Raw genomic sequence first — 17,053 nt, 5'->3', positions numbered from 1 at the left:
CTACAGGGTCGCAGGCAAGCTGGAGCCTATCCCAGCTGACTACGGGCGAAAGGCGGGGTACACACTGGACAAGTCGCCAGGTCATCACAGGGCTGACACATAGACACAGACAACCATTCACACTCACATTCACACCTACGGTCAATTTAGAGTCACCAGTTAACCTAACCTGCATGTCTTTGGACTGTGGGGGAAACCGGAGCACCCGGAGGAAACCCACGCGGACACGGGGAGAACATGCAAACTCCACACAGAAAGGTCCTCGCCGGCCACAGGGCTCGAACCCGGACCTTCTTGCTGTGAGGTGACAGCGCTAACCACTACACCACCGTACCGCCCTAGAACGCACTTTCCCTCTATAATAAGCATAAACATGTCTGAAAGCGATTTCTTCAGTCTAGTCCATTTATTTTGAATGGTGAACCGAATTGTATACACTCACCGGCCATTTTAATCAGAACTCGTGTATGTGCATGCGCAGTGCGCGATCGTTACACTCTTGCATTCTTACAGCACGATGACGTAGTGGTTAGGCCTCTATATGAGGTAGTAGACACAACAAAGATGATTTTAACCTTTTTGATGACCTTGACTGGATGATCCTCAAAATGTTGGAGGTTCTATTTGAGACCAATGCCCATCTATCCTGAGAGTTTCATGAAGATTGATCTAGCTGTTTTCCCGTAATATCGTTAACAAAAAAAAAAAGAAACCCGACTGAAAACAATACCTCACCCCGCTTACTCCGTAGTGGGCGAACACACTAATCAGTGCAAAAAAATCATAATAAATCAGTTGTTTGACTTGTGTTATGGCTTCCTGGCTATGCCAGGCTTCATATTAGCTTTTAGTAGATTAGCAATTCAAGCTACTGGCTACAGACAATCTCCAGAGACACCAGTGATCTTTGCATGGCCTTTCCATGCTTTATTTTCTTTGTTACATCTCTATACACATTTAGCTTTTACATAAGATAAGATGGAACCAGAGTTGTATACTTGGTTTATTCATTCATTTCTTATCTAAATGGCTTATCCGTTGCCGGTCACAGGTGAGCTGGTGCCAACCCCAGTTGACACTGAGCAAGAGGTGGGGTTCAACCAGGAGAGGTGTAACACAGGGCTAACACAGAGACGTAGACAACAATTCATACTCACCGTCACACCTAGGGGCAATTTAGAGTAGCCAGTTGAGCTAATCCACATGTGTTTGTACTGTCGGAGGAAACCCACGCAGGCGAACCACTGCTGACTTGGTGGCTTACAGACAGTTCAGTATACATCATACCACTGTGCACATGTGGAACACCACCAATGCATTGCACACAATCATTTGTACCAAACTGCACATCATTATACAGACTGTGTAGATTCATCTAACCTTCTTATATTTAGTACCATTTACAGTATTATGTGCAGACTGAAATTTTCAGTCTCTGGTTTCAATAGCACTCATCAGGGTGACACTGGTAACGGTGGCTGGTCCAAATTTTCTTTCCTGAGCCTTCAGCTGCTGCCCAGAGTCTGAGAACTGGTGTCCTTTACTGTATATAAACATACCACTGTCAGCTGTAATCATAGAAATTTAGCAGTTGCTCTTGCGCCGAGCATAGGCCAGCCCTGCGAGTGTGTACTCCATCTCTCTGAAGCGCAGAGCTCCTACTGTGATTGCTGAGGGCCCTTTCTCCTTAAAGCCAGCCTTCTCATAGAAAGGCACCAGAAACTTCTCGCACACAAGCAGGGTTCGGTGCAGACCTGGAAGGCAGCGTAGATACTGCAGGTAACGCCACAGCAGAATGGAGCCTTTCCCTTGCTGGCGACAGTGCCGGTGGACAGACAGCACATGGATGTGTACAGTAGGAGTGTTGGGCATGTGACGTGTCAGAGCTTCCTGTTCAAATAGACAGACATATATGGCACAGTTAAAATCAAAGACCGGTAGTAAGGCTGGTTCCTCATCTCATCTCATTATCTCTAGCCGCTTTATCCTTCTACAGGGTCGCAGGCAAGCTGGAGCCTATCCCAGCTGACTACGGGCGAAAGGCGGGGTACACCCTGGACAAGTCGCCAGGTCATCACAGGGCTGACACATAGACACAGACAACCATTCACACTTACATTCACACCTACGGTCAATTTAGAGTCACCAGTTAACCTAACCTGCATGTCTTTGGACTGTGGGGGAAACCGGAGCACCCGGAGGAAACCCACGCGGACACGGGGAGAACATGCAAACTCCACACAGAAAGGCCCTCGCCGGCCACGGGGCTCGAACCCGGACCTTCTTGCTGTGAGGCGACAGCACTAACCACTACACCACCGTGCCGCCCCAGTAAGGCTGGTTGTGTATGAAAAATATAATAACTGTACATTTAATAATTATTCGCAGAAGGTGAAGTGAATATCGGTGAATATTATTCACCGATATTCACTGAGCTTGAGGTGGATAATTGTTTTAGTATAAATACACAGGTGATTATTTAAAAATATTTATTTCAATCTTCAAAAGCAGCATGTAAATGTAATAAAGGCGCGGCACAGACTTGTCACTTATCTACACTGAGTCACATAAAATACTTTGTTTTGAAATCAGTAAAATAAATCACAATTCCACCTTACCTTTTGAGTAGTTTTAGACCAAGCTCCGTAGCATCTTTAGTGCTTTTAGGAACAACACTTTCTTTCATAATTTGTAATTCTTCCTCATGTACGGTGACTAGGCGATTGGCTGCCATTTTGCCGAGTCACTCGAGGTGATTATCGACAAATAGTCTGAATTTCTTGACCAATCAGCATGCACGATTTTCTATAATCATTTGCATATTTATACTAAAATTCCTTAATTTTTTTATTTTGGTGTTGGAGTAAATGTTGGTATGTAATTAATGAGTTTATTAAAGCAGAAGAATATAATGGACCCCTTGGGTTGTAAATCCAGTTTTAGGTTTGTTCTTTAAAACTTTTACATTAATCCATTTGGCAGATGCTTTTATCCAACGTGACCCTCCCCCCTTCACTCTGCCTGTCCCTTTGAGTTACATGTTGATCCCGAGACTGAGATGCTGACCTCTTCTGCTCCTCGGACCTGCCTGATCCATCCTGATGCCCTACTTCTGGCTGGAGTCTCATCACATGGCCCCATATGGACAGTTGATAGTCACACTTGGAGGACGCTCTGGACACTTACTTTTATGGCTGAGGACTACAGTTGACTTGCTAACTTTAAGACTGCAGTTATCATGAACAGTTGATAACTTCAACAAAACAGACCATGTCAAAACTATAATGAATTTCCTGGTTACACAGTTGTACTTTGTGACTATATAGGACACAGTTACAGAAGCAAATTATTTATAATCACATTATCTGTTATCACCCAAATGAGGATGGGTTCCCTTTTGAGTCTGGTTCCTGTCGAAGTTTCTTCCTCATGTTGTCTGAGAGAGCTTTTCCTTGCCACCGTCACCACAGGCTTACTCATTACGGAATAGATTAGGGATAAAATTAGCTCGTGTTTAAAGTCTTTAATTTTCTGTAAAGCTGCTTTGCAACAATGTCTATTGTTAAAAGCGCTATAAAAATAAACTTGACGTGACTTGGCTTCAAATGAAGCTGAACAGTTGACAAACAACCTCTCTATCATGGCTGAATCACCATTACCCTGAAACAGGAGTCATTTTTAAAAACCTGGAAATATTGCCCCCCCCCCCCCCCCCCCCCACACACACACACACACACACACACACAAACTTAGGTTTAAAAAAAAAAAAAGTTTAATTTTCTTTGAAGCTTTCTAACTGCCTTCAATGCTCAGAGTAGATTCATTATCATACTTTATGTGCCTCAAGCCTCCATCGCCACTGCTGTAGCCTTTTTATGGCAATGTATTGTGTCAAGACTAATTACAATCTAGGTAGTGTGGTGGTGTTCGATCCTGAGGTCAGCTAACTGTTTGTGTGGAGTTTTACATGTTCTCTCTGTGTTTGCGTGGGTTTCCTCTAGGTTCTAGGTTTCATGGCACCTCCCAAAAATATGCTGATAAGCAGATTTACTACACTAAATTGCCCCCAGGCCAGGTGTGAACAAGTGCACTGGAATTTTAATTAGGTGAGCCTTTCTTTTAACGAAAAAAAATCAGTCTAAAGAGTACGCTTAGAAGAACAGTCATGAAGGTCAAACACTGCTATACATAGTTAATACACGAGCACTGTTTACTGATGTGTATACTTTACCTGTGTAAGTTTTTCCTTGTCCCAACCAGATCCGATAATGAAGCCCACCAGCTGTCCTTCCTCAAACCAGCCCATGGAGAGCTCGGGACATTGACCTAAGAAGTGCAGCACCTCGTCCAGTGTGAGTGGACACTCTCCAGACACGGAGATGAAAGCTATACATACAAACAGGCATGACGACGGGGATTCAGTCGCTAAAGACCAGAGAGATGATCATGCTTTCATATGCTGACATAAACAACAGATTGTCACCAGATCAGCCAAGAGTTCATGTGTCTCTCTGCAATCAGATTAACTTATCACTTATAATCCTATTTGTGTACAGCACCGAGCCAGACATGTAAGGTGGCTTGCACTGCTCTGTATATTTAAGGTCAATCCAGGCTCGAAAACTCTGCTGGAAAGATGAATATAATGATACAAAATATATATCTACTGGTTTTACCTCCTAAATATGCTTATTTAAGGTACTGTATATACTGTTTAATCTTGGTGTCTGAATCAGAAATTGATCTATATTGTAATATAATATTTACATCAATAATAAGCTGCAGATGCCTCTGAATTTCAAAGAATCAAAGTTTAAAAGGTAATTCAAATTTAAAAACAATTATGGCAGGATTTAACATCTTTTTTGCATCAGTTTCAATGCATTTGTGAACAAATGCACATTCTTTTTTTAAAAATCTGGTTGTGAAATGGAGACACATTAGAAATCATTTATTTCAAACATGACAAGAAATGACCTAAACTGCAAACGTGCAAACACTGAATGAACGTTACTTTTCTTTTTTTTTCTTCTTTTCCTGGATTGGGACGCAACAGTCTGCTGATTCTTACCTTCTCTCTCAATCTCAAACACACTGATGGCGTCCTGTGGTGTGAGGTTGCGGAACTCACTGGCAGGAAGCGTGTGGCGTCGTTGGCGGAGAGGACTAGACACACTCAAGGGTGTCTTTAAATAAAAAGCCTTCAGGAAGGGTGAAGAGCTCACCTTCTTTTCTACCATTTCCATCAGTGTCTCTCCTTGTGAGACTCTCTGTCTGCTCTAACACAACACTATTCTTTCTCTTGAGCCTCCCACGTCTCTCTGGGTCCAACCCACTTGCCCACCGCTGCTTTTCTCACCATGCCCTCTCCTGATCCCGGTCCTGATCCCCTTAAATGATGTCTTCTAAAGAGGAATGGATAGATACAAGCACACGTGAGTCTTAAAAGCTGTACGTGTCAGGTGAGCTAATGGACAACATGATTAACCTCAAAACATGATATCCAAGTAAAGTAACTAACCAAGAATCGATCAAAACAGTTGCATATGTTTTAGATAAACATAAGGACGAGGTTCTTTTCACTTGGTTTATTCAGTAATATTTACAATTTATAACTGGTTATAACTGTGTTAACAGAAAGTGTGTATGCAGTTTCTTGACTAAATGCATGAAAATCCATTATGTCGTGAATTGCACTGAATTCTGGAAGTGTAAATATGTGTAAAAGACCTATAGTGAGTTGGATAAACATAAGGACAATAACTATATTAATAGATAATGATTGAATTGTTTGGATTAGTTGAGTAGAGAATTTTCAACCTGACTACTTTAGGCCAGATGGGTAGGCCACTCCTGGTGTAGTTCTGCACAGAGAGGTAAGTAGATTGAGGGAGATTTCCATAATACAAAGAGGGTTAGAGGAGCAGCTAAGTAAATGGAACAGCACTCACTCTGACGTTCTGACTTTTTTTTTTAATTGATTAATTAATTTTTTTAAATATCCAACTTGATCTAATAAAGAATGATATACCATTATTTTTAAGAGGTAACTATAGTACAGTAATTCAGGACACCTACAGACAAAAATATTTGGTCATTTATTTATTGAGGAAAATGATCCAATATCTGTGAGTGGCAAAAGTATGTGAACCTTTGCTTTCAGTATGTGGTGTGACCCCCTTGTGCAGCAATAACTGCAACTAAACATGTCTGGTAACTGTTGATCAGTCCTGCACACCGGCTTGGAGGAATTTTAGCCCATTCCTCCATACAGAACAGCTTCAACTCTGGGATGTTGGAGGGTGTCCTCACATGAACTGCTCGCTTCAGGTCCTTCCACAACATTACGATTGGATTAAGGTCAGGACATTGACTTGGCCATTCCAAAACATTAACTTGATTCTTCTTTAACCATTCTTTGCTCGAACAACTTGTGTGCTCAGGGTCGTTGTCTTGCTGCATGACCCACTTTCTCTTGAGATTCAGTTCATGGACAGGTGTCCTGACATTTTCCTTTAGAATTTGCTGGTATAATTCAAAATTCATTGTTCCATCAATGATGGCAAGCGATCCTGGCCCAGATGCAGCAAAACAGGCCCAAACCATGAGACTACCACCACCATGTTTCACAGATGGGATATGGTTCTTATGCTGGAATGCAGTGTTTTCCGTTCTCCAAACATAACACTTCTCATTTAAACCAAAAAGTTCTATTTTGGTCTCATCCGTCCACAAAACATTTTTCCAGTAGCCTTCTGGCTTGTCCACATGATCTTTAGCAAACTGCAGACAAGCAGCAATGTTCTTTTTGGAGAGCAGTGGCTTTCTCCTTGCAAGCCTGCCATGCACACCATTGTTGTTCAGCGTTCTCCTGATGGTGGACTCATGAACATTAACATTAGCCAATGTGAGAGAGGCCTTCAGTTGCTTAGAAGTTACCCTGGGGTCCTTTGTGACCTCGCCAACTACAATCCCGATTCCAAAAAAGTTGGGACAAAGTACAAATTGTAAATAAAAACAGAATGCAATAATGTGGAAGTTTCAAAATTCCATATTTTATTCAGAATAGAACATAGATGACATATCAAATGTTTAAATTGAGAAAATGTATCATTTAAAGAGAAAAATTAGGTGATTTTAAATTTCATGACAACAACACATCTCAAAAAAGTTGGGACAAGGCCATTTGTACCACTGTGAGACATCCCCTTTTCTCTTTACAACAGTCTGTAAACATCTGGGGACTAAGGCGACAAGTTGCTGAAGTTTAGGGATAGGAATGTTAACCCATTCTTGTCTAATGTAGGATTCTAGTTGCCCAACTATCTTAGGTCTTTTTTGTCGTATCTTCCGTTTTATGATGCGCCAAATGTTTTCTATGGGTGAAAGATCTGGACTGCAGGCTGGCCAGTTCAGTACCCGGACCCTTCTTCTACGCAGCCATGATGCTGTAATTGATGCAGTATGTGGTTTGGCATTGTCATGTTGGAAAATGCAAGGTCTTCCCTGAAAGAGACGTCGTCTGGATGGGAGCATATGTTGCTCTAGAACCTGGATATACCTTCCAGCATTGATGGTGTCTTTCCAGATGTGTAAGCTGCCCATGCCACACACACTAATGCAACCCCATACCATCAGAGATGCAGGCTTCTGAACTGAGCGCTGATAACAACTTGGGTCGTCCTTCTCCTCTTTAGTCCGAATGACACAGCGTCCCTGATTTCCATAAAGAACTTCAAATTTTGATTCGTCTGACCACAGAACAGTTTTCCACTTTGCCACAGTTCATTTTAAATGAGCCTTGGCCCAGAGAAGACATCTGCGCTTCTGGACCATGTTTAGATACGGCTTCTTCTTTGAACTATAGAGTTTTAGCTGGCAACGGCGGATGGCACAGTGAATTGTGTTCACAGATAATGTTCTCTGGAAATATTCCTGAGCCCATTTTGTGATTTCCAATAGAGAAGCATGCCTGTATGTGATGCAGTGCCGTCTAAGGGCCCGAAGATCACGGGCACCCAGCATGGTTTTCCGGCCTTGACCCTTACAGATATTCTTCCAGATTCTCTGAATCTTTTGATGATATTATGCTCTGTAGATGATGATATGTTCAAACTCTTTGCAATTTTACACTGTCTAACTCCTTTCTGATATTGCTCCACTATTTGTCGGCGCAGAATTAGGGGGATTGGTGATCCTCTTCCCATCTTTACTTCTAAGAGCCGCTGCCACTCCAAGATGCTCTTTTTATACCCAGTCATGTTAATGACCTATTGCCAATTGACCTAATGAGTTGCAATTTGGTCCTCCAACTGTTCCTTTTTTGTACCTTTAACTTTTCCAGCCTCTTATTGCCCCTGTCCCAACTTTTTTGAGATGTGTTGCTTTCATGAAATTTCAAATGAGCCAATATTTGGCATGAAATTTCAAAATGTCTCACTTTTGACATTTGATATGTTGTCTATGTTTTATTGTGAATACAATATCAGTTTTTGAGATTTGTAAATTATTGCATTCCGTTTTTATTTACAATATGTACTTTGTCCCAACTTTTTTGGAATCGGGGTTGTGTTACATGCCTTGCTCTTGGAGTGATCTTTGTTGGTCGACCACTTCTGGGGAGGGTAACAATGGTCTTGAATTTCCTCCATTTGTACACAGTCTGTCTGACTGTGGATTGGTGGAGTCCAAACTCTTTAGAGACGGTATTGTAACCTTTTCCAGCCTGATGAGCATCAACAATGCTTTTTCTGAGGTCCTCAGAAATCTCCTTTGTTTGTGCCCTGATACACTTCCACAAACATGTGTTGTGATGATCAGACTTTGATAGATCCCTGTTCTTTAAATAAAACAGGGTGCCCACTCTCACCTGATTGTCAACCCATTGATTGAAAACACCTGACTCTAATTTCACCTTCAAATTAACTGCTAATCCTAGAGGTTCACATACTTTTGCCACTCACAGACTGTACAGACTGTACATTACATTACAGTCTGTAATGTAATATTGGACCATTTTCCTCAATAAATAAATGGCCAAGTATAATATTTTTCTCTCATTTGTTTAACTGGGTTCTCTTTATCTACTTTTAGGATTTGTGTGAAAATCTGTTGTTGTTGTTGTAGGTCATATTTATGCAGAAATATAGAAAGTTCTAAAGGGTTCACAAACTTTCAAGCACCACTGTACATCAATCAATATCTATTTAACAGACCTGCTGTTTTAGTACTGCGATAATGGTCGTATGAGGGTGCTAAAAAAAGTTCTCAGTCTCGTTCAGAAAACGTCACAGGAGAAAGACTGTTCTTGGTTTATTTTTCAACATAGTCTCCTTTAATTTCATTGCACTTGGTCCACCAATGTTCAAGTGTCGCTATCCCTTTGTGGAAGAAGGTCAAATCTGGAGCCTCCAGATCCTCCTCAACAGCATGGATGACTTCATCACTCTGAAAATGGTGACCACACGAGTGGGATTTCAGTTTGGGAAACGGATAATGCCAGGTCAGGTGAGTAAGGTGCATAGGACAACAGTTCAAAGCCACATTTGGCTGCTTCTGTCCCTGTCACCTGTGCTGTGTGGACGGGCACATTGTTCTGGAACAACAGCATGCCAGCTCAAAGCTTTCTTTCGTTTGAGTTTTTGTAGACAGTGATATAAGGCTTTATAGTATACAGTTATGCCCCCAAAATGGGAGTTACGCCCCTTGTTTCTGGGTGAGGCCGAGAACTTTTTGAAATACCCTTGCACTCTTTTGAAATGCAGTTTCCACTTTTTAAAATATATTCCCTGAAATAAATCACGCCTTAACAGGTGAAATTATTTTCAATATAGGTAATATGAGTTTATTATACCATAAGTTAGTAATCTTATATTTACTGTAATGTAATCTTATAATAGGAAATATTACAGAAATTTTACTTTATTTGAGATCCTTTCACCTTTGCAGTGCTGATATGTTGAATAAATGTTTATTAGATTTATAGATTAATTTAGATAAAGAGCTCGCATTTTGGCCCTAAAATCGGATAGAATATTTGTATTTCTAAATGAATTTTATTTTAATTTCATTGTAAGGCACTTAAAAGTTGCAATCAATGAAAATTAACAAGAGAATTCTCCATAGAGAAATCGCTGATGTTTGGTTTTCAAGTAACACTACAAACTTACTGTCTGTGTTGAGTTTCTGTGCATGTTCTCCCCATGTTCATGTGGGTTTTCTCCCACCTCCCAAAAACATGCCAGTTGCTGTTAAAGCAACTGAGTCTTAGCATTTATTTAATTAGAAATCAGAATAGTTTGCATCCTTCTGGATGTGCACTAATTTACCTGAATGTGTCATAAATCTGTCTGGTGTAAACATTCCAGATGCTTACTTTAAGTTTTGTCAGTGATGAAAATTTCAACCAGACTCAAATTCTTAAGCAAGAATCATCACCATTAATACCCTTTTGATTTTTTTCAGATACACTTTTTCCTTTTTTTGTAGTTGCTGTTTGTGATAATGGTAGAACAACTTTAAATCCCAGCTGTTGTGACGACTTGTTTCTTTTAAGTGCTTGTTTGACTCTAACTGATTTGATACTGTTGAGAATTTTATTTCCAGATGTATCTGTGCAGGAAGCTACACATTAAAGAAGCAAATCCTGGTGTGATGTAATGCGAGTTTAATTTATCAGCACAAAGGATAATGGGGTGAAATGATTTCAGTGTGTTTCAAGGTGGACACCCACATCCCTGCACATTAATACTTTTCATGTCAAAACAGTGTTGTAGTCCAGTCACTAAACCTCGAGTCCGAGTCCAGTCTCGAGTACCCAGTGTTCAAGTCCGAGTCATTGAAAAAAATTGAGTCAAGTCCACTATTGATCTACAGTGGTGCTTGAAAGTTTGTGAACCCTTTAGAATTTTCTATATTTCTGCATAAATATGACCTAAAACATCATCAGATTTTCACACAAGTCCTAAAAGTAGATAAAGAGAACCCAGTTAAACAAATGAGACAAAAATATTATACTTGGTCATTTATTTATTGAGGAAAATGATCCAATATTACATATATGTGAGTGGCAAAAGTATGTGAACCTCTAGGATTAGCAGTTAATTTGAAGGTGAAATTAGAGTCAGGTGTTTTCAATCAATGGGATGACAATCAGGTGTGAGTGGGCACCCTGTTTTATTTAAAGAACAGGGATCTATCAAAGTCTGATCTTCACAACACATGTTTGTGGAAGTGTATCATGGCATGAACAAAGGAGATTTCTGAGAACCTCAGAAAAAGCGTTGTTGATGCTCATCAGGCTGGAAAAGGTTACAAATCCATCTCGAAAGAGTTTGGACTCCACCAATCCACAGTCAGACAGATTGTGTACAAATGGAGGAAATTGAAGACCATTGTTACCCTCCCCAGGAGTGGTCGACCAACAAAGATCACTCCAAGAGCAAGGCGTGTGATAGTTGGCGAGGTCACAAAGGACCCCAGGGTAACTTCTAAGTAACTGAAGGCCTCCCTCACATTGGCTAATGTTAATGTTCATGAGTCCACCATCAGGAGAACACTGAACAACAATGGTGTGCATGGCAGGGTTGCAAGGAGAAAGCCACTGCTCTCCAAAAAGAACATTGCTGCTCATCTGTAGTTTGCTAAAGATCACGTGGACAAGCCAGAAGGCTATTGGAAAAATGTTTTGTGGATGGATGAGACCAAAATATCACTTTTTGGTTTAAATGAGAAGCATTATGTTTGGAGAACGGAAAACACTGCATTCCAGCATAAGAACCTTATCCCATCTGTGAAACATGGTGGCGGTAATATCATGGTCTGGGACTGTTTTGTTGTACCTGAGCCAGGACGGCTTGCCATCATTGATGGAACAATGAATTCTGAATTATACCAGCAAATTCTAAAGGAAAATGTCAGGACATCTGTCCATGAACTGAATCTCAAGTGAAGGTGGGTCATGCAGCAAGACAACGACCCTAAGCACACAAGTCGTTCTACCAAAGAATGGTTAAAGAAGAATAAAGTTAATGTTTTGGAATGGCCAAGTCAAAGTCCTGACCTTAATCCAATCTAAATGTTGTGGAAGGACCTGAAGCGAGCAGTTCATGTGAGGAAACCCACCAACATCCCAGAGTTGAAGCTGTTCTGTACGGAGAAATGAGCTAAAATTCCTCCAAGCCGGTGTGCAGGACTGATCAACAGTTACCGGAAACGTTTAGTTGCAGTTATTGCTGCACAAGGGGATCACACCAGATACTGAAAGCAAAGGTTCACATACTTTTGCCACTCATAGATATGTAATATTGGATCCTTTTCCTAAATAAATAAATGACCAAGTATAATATTTTTGTCTCATTTGTTTAACTGGGTTCTCTTTATCTACTTTTAAGACTTGTGTGAAAATCTGATGATGTTTTAGGTCATATTTATGCAGAAATATAGAAAATTCTAAAGGGTTCACAAACTTTCAAGCACCACTGTAAATTGAGTCCGAGAACTTGACTCCAACCGCACCATTTGATGGTGGCTGTTTTAGCACCATTAACATTAATTTGTTCCTGAACATGATGTATGAACAGTTGAGTGTGCTTTCTCTTTGTCAGGGAGTGTGAAGCATTCTGTCAGAGATGGTTGGGAGACAGACGTAACTGCAGAAGGTGTGTTTATTAATACAAGTGAAGACAGGTAAACAATCCAGAACGGCAGACAAAATTGTAAAACAGTGAAACAGGCAATAGGTCAAGTGAGGCACAAACAGGCTATCATAGACTCAGCAGAATCAAAGACGAGAAACAGGGGATCAGGAAACCAAACAAGGAGATAAGGCTCGGTAATGTGTCAGCAACGCAACTCAATACTTTGCAAATTTAGTGTGTTTTCATAGTTTTTATATCGGCACACTGACTGTGCCTTAATCCTGTGCAAGTGTGAGTCGTTTACGGTGCGTACGCGAGAGTCCGCTTGGCACACGCGCTGTCCAGAGCACACCCGAGAGTCTATCTGATGCATGTGCTAAGGTGGGCAGGTGTGACACTCTTGCACGAAATTAGTACAAAAATTTATGTAAATATAAATATCTTATGCCAAATTATTATGGCATGTTACAAAAAATAAAGAAAAAATTTGAGTCCTCGTTTCCAATTTACAAGTCTGAATGCAGTTAATGCACGCGTCCGAATCCGAGTCATCAGTGCTCAAATCCAAGTTGAGTCACGAGTCCTTAAAATTAGGGCATGAGTTGGACTCGAGTACTACAAGCTTGTGTTAAAATCATGCAGAGACCGAGTCAGAGCTTCAGAGGTCACATCAAACATTTGAATGAGGATCAAGTACGATCTTGGTGACTTTGACTGTGGCATGATTGTTGGTGTCAGACAGGATCTTTTGAGAATTTTAGAAACTGCTGATCATTTTGGGATTTTCATGCACAACTGTCAGTATTTATGCAGAATGGTGTGAAAAACACAACAAAAATCCAGGAGTGCCAGTTCTGTGGGGGGTAATGGTTTGTTAATGAGAGAGGTCAGAGGAAAAGGGCCAGGGCTAATAAGGCTACAGGAACTCAAATAACCACTATTTATATCTGCTAATTGGGGTGGTTGGGTTACCACAGCAGCACACCACATCAAGACAGGAGTCTGAGGCTACAGTAGGTGCAGGTTCACCAAAACTGAGCAGCTGACAATCGAAAAATGCTGTGTGGTCTTTGTCAATTGCTTCAACTGCTGAATGAGCAGGTTGTTATTATTAGGTGTTCCTAATAAAGTGGTCAGTAAGTGTATTTCTCAGTCTTTTTAACCTAAAACAGCTAAAAAAAATAATAATAATTTAACAAGTGAATTTGAATTACCCCTCCCTTGAATCACCACCTTAACGTGGTGGAGGGGTTTGAGTGCCTCAGTGATTCTAGGAGCTATGTTGTCAGGGGCATTTACCCCTGGTAGGGTCTCCCAAGGCAAACAGGTCCTAGATGAGAGGTCAGAAAAAGAGCGGTTTGGAAGACCCTTATGAGAGAAAAAGCAAGGAGCCGAGTGCCCTCGCCCAGACCAGGAATACCGGGGCCCCACCCTTGGAGCCAGGCCTGGGGAAGGGGCTCATTGGCGAGTGCCTGGTGGCCAGGCCTATGTCTGTGGGGCCCGGCTGGGCCTAGCCCAAATGAGCAACACAGAGCCACTCTCTTGTGGACCCACCACCTGCAGGAAGTGCCATAAGGGTCTGGTGCATTGTGGATCAGGTGGCAGCCAAAGGCGGAGGCCCTGGTGTACTGATCCCTGACTGACAAAACTGGCTTTTGGGACATGGAATGTCACCTCTCTGGTGGGGAAGGAGCCTGAGCTTGTGCGTGAGGTTGAGGGGTACCGACTAGATATAGTTGGGCTCACCTCAATGCATAGCTTGGGCTATGGAACCAATTTCCTGGAGAGGGGTTGGACACCCTTCCATGCTGGAGTTGCCAAGGGTGAGTGGTGCCGGGCAGGGATGGGGCTATTGGTATCCCTCTAGTTCGGCGCACTAACATTGGGGTTCTCCCCAGTAAACGAGAGGGTCATTTCCCTGCGCCTTCGGGTCAGAGAACGGTCTCTTTCATTTGCGCTTATGCACCAAATGGTAGTTCAGAGTACCTGGACTTCTTGCAGTCCTTGAGTGGGGTACTAGACAGTGCACCACGAGGGGACTCCATTGTTTTACTCAGGGACTTCAACACTCATGTGGGCAATGAAGGTGAGACCTGGAGGGGTGTGATTGGGAGGAACGGCCTGCCCAGTCTGAACCAAGGTGTTGGAATTCTGTGCCATGCGTGGTTTGGCCATAATGAACACCATGTTCAAGCATAAGGGTGTCCATAAGTGCATGTGGCATGAGGATACCCTAGGCCGTAGATCGATGATTGACTTTGTAGTTGTTTCATCTGATCTACGACTGTATGTCTTGGACACTTGGGTGAAGAGAGGAGCAGAGCTGTCAACTGGTCACTACCTGGTGGCGAGCTGGATCAGATGGTGGGGGAGGAGGTCAGACAGACCTGGTAGGCCCAAATGTGTAGTGAGGGTATGCTGGGAATGTCTGGTGGAGGCTCCCATCTGTCGGATCTTCAACTGCCATCTCCAGCAGAGCTTCAACTGCATACCGAGGGAAGATGGGGACATTGAGTCCGAGTGGACCATGTTCTGTACCTCTATTGCTGAGGTGACCATGCAGAGCTGTGGCTGCAAGGTTGTTGGTGCCTGTTGTGGCAGTAATCCCCGAACCCAGTGGTAGACACCTGTGGTGAGGGGAGCCGTCAAATTGCAGGAGTCCTATCGGGCTTGGTTAGCCTGTGGGTCATCAGAGGCAGCTGACAGATACCAATGGGCCAAGTGGAACGCGGCTCTGGCGGTCGCTGAAGCAAAAACTTGGATGTGGGAGGAGTTCGATGAGGCCATGGAAAGCGACTTTCGGTCAGCCTCAAAGAGATTCTGACAAACCGTCCAGTGGCTCAGGAAGGGGAAGCAGTGCTCCGTCCCTACTTTTTACAGTGGGGATGGAGTGCTGTTGACCTCAACTGGGGACATCATCCAGCAGTGGAAGGAATACTTCGAGGATCTCCTCAATCCCACCTTCATGTTGTCTGAGCAGGACGCAGAGTCTGAGGGTGCTTGGGAGGACTCACCCATCCATCACAGGGACTGAGGTTGCCGAGGTGGTTAAAAAGCTCCTCGGTGGCCGGGCTCTAGGGGTGGATGAGATTCATCCTGAGTTCCTGAAAGTGCTGGATGTTGTTGGGCTGTCTTGGCTGACATGCCTCTTCAACATTGCATGGAGGTCCAGGACAGTGCCTCTGGATTGGCAGACTTGGGTGGTGGTCCCCCTTTTTAAAAAGGGGGACTGGAGAGTGTGTTCCAACTATGGGGGATCACACTTCTCAGCCTTCCTGGGAAAGCTTAGGCTGGGGTGCTGGAGAGGAGAGTCCGGCTGATAGCCGAACCTCGGATTCAGGAGGAACAATGCAGTTTTTGTCCTGGTCATGGAACACTGGACCAGCTCTTTACCCTTGCAAGAGTACTGGAGGGTGCATGGGAGTTTGCCCAACCGGTCTACATGTGTTTTGTGGAAATGAAATGTGGACCTGGAGAAGGCTTACGACCTTGTCCGTCGTGGTGCCCTGTGTGTGTGTGTGGGGGGGTGCTTCGGGAGTATGGGGTTCAGGGCCCACTACTGCGGGCCATTCAGACCCTGTATGACTGGAGCATGAGTTTAGTTCGCATTCACGGTGCATGTGGGACTCTGCCAGGGCTGCCCTTTGTCACCGGTTCTGTTCATAACTTTTATGGACAAAATTTCTAGGCGCAGCCAAGGGGCGGAGGGTGTCCAGTTTGGTGGCATCAGGATCACGTCTCTACTTTTTGCAGATGATGTGGTCCTGTTGGTTTCATCAATCTGTGACCTACAGCATGTGCTGGGATGGTTTGCAGCCGAGTGTGAAGTGGCTGGGATGAAGATCAGCACCTCCAAGTCCATGGCACTCAGTTGGAAATGGGTGGAGTGCCTACTTCGGGTCAGGGGGGAGTTGCTACCTCAAGTGGAGAAGTTTAAGTATCTCACGGTCTTGTTCACAAGTGAGGGGAGTGGTAGTTGGACAGACGGATCGGGGCAGCGTCAGCAGTGATGCGGATGCTAAACTGGTTTGTTCTGGTAAAGAGAGAGCTGAGCCAAAAGGCAAAGCTCTCAATTTACTGGTTCATCTACGTTCCCACTCTCACCTATGGTCACAATCTGTGGGTAGTGACCGAAAGAATGAGATCGCAGATACAAGCGGTTGAAATGAGTTTTCTCTGCAGGGTGGCTGGGCTCTCCCTTAGAGACAGGGTGAGAAGCTTGGTCATTCAGGAGAGACTCAGAGTAGAACCACTGCTCCTCGACATCGAAAGGAGTCAGTTGAGGTGGTTCGGGCACCTTGTTAGGATGCTCCCTGCACACCTTCCAGGGGAGGTTCTCTGGGTATGCCCCACTGGGGAGGAGACCCTGGGGCAGACCCAGGACACACTGGAGAGATTACATCCCTCTCCTGGCC

General features: G+C 43.3%; 1 protein-coding gene across 1 annotated transcript; it reads right to left on the bottom strand.

The window, feature by feature from the left end:
• Window positions 1-1,584: 1,584 nt before the first annotated feature.
• Window positions 1,585-5,240, bottom strand: aanat2 (arylalkylamine N-acetyltransferase 2). The gene is made up of 3 exons (XM_060942131.1): window positions 5,072-5,240; window positions 4,232-4,386; window positions 1,585-1,890 (listed from the first exon to the last, which is right to left on the bottom strand). The coding sequence occupies exons 1-3, from the start codon at window positions 5,238-5,240 to the stop codon at window positions 1,585-1,587; spliced, it is 630 nt and encodes a 209-aa protein (XP_060798114.1).
• Between the last annotated feature and the right edge of the window lie 11,813 nt (window positions 5,241-17,053).

Source organism: Neoarius graeffei, chromosome 16 (genome assembly GCF_027579695.1).
Source record: "Neoarius graeffei isolate fNeoGra1 chromosome 16, fNeoGra1.pri, whole genome shotgun sequence".
In the NCBI taxonomy this organism is placed as follows: Eukaryota; Metazoa; Chordata; class Actinopteri; order Siluriformes; family Ariidae; genus Neoarius; species Neoarius graeffei.
This window is presented reverse-complemented; position numbering and strand designations above follow the sequence as displayed.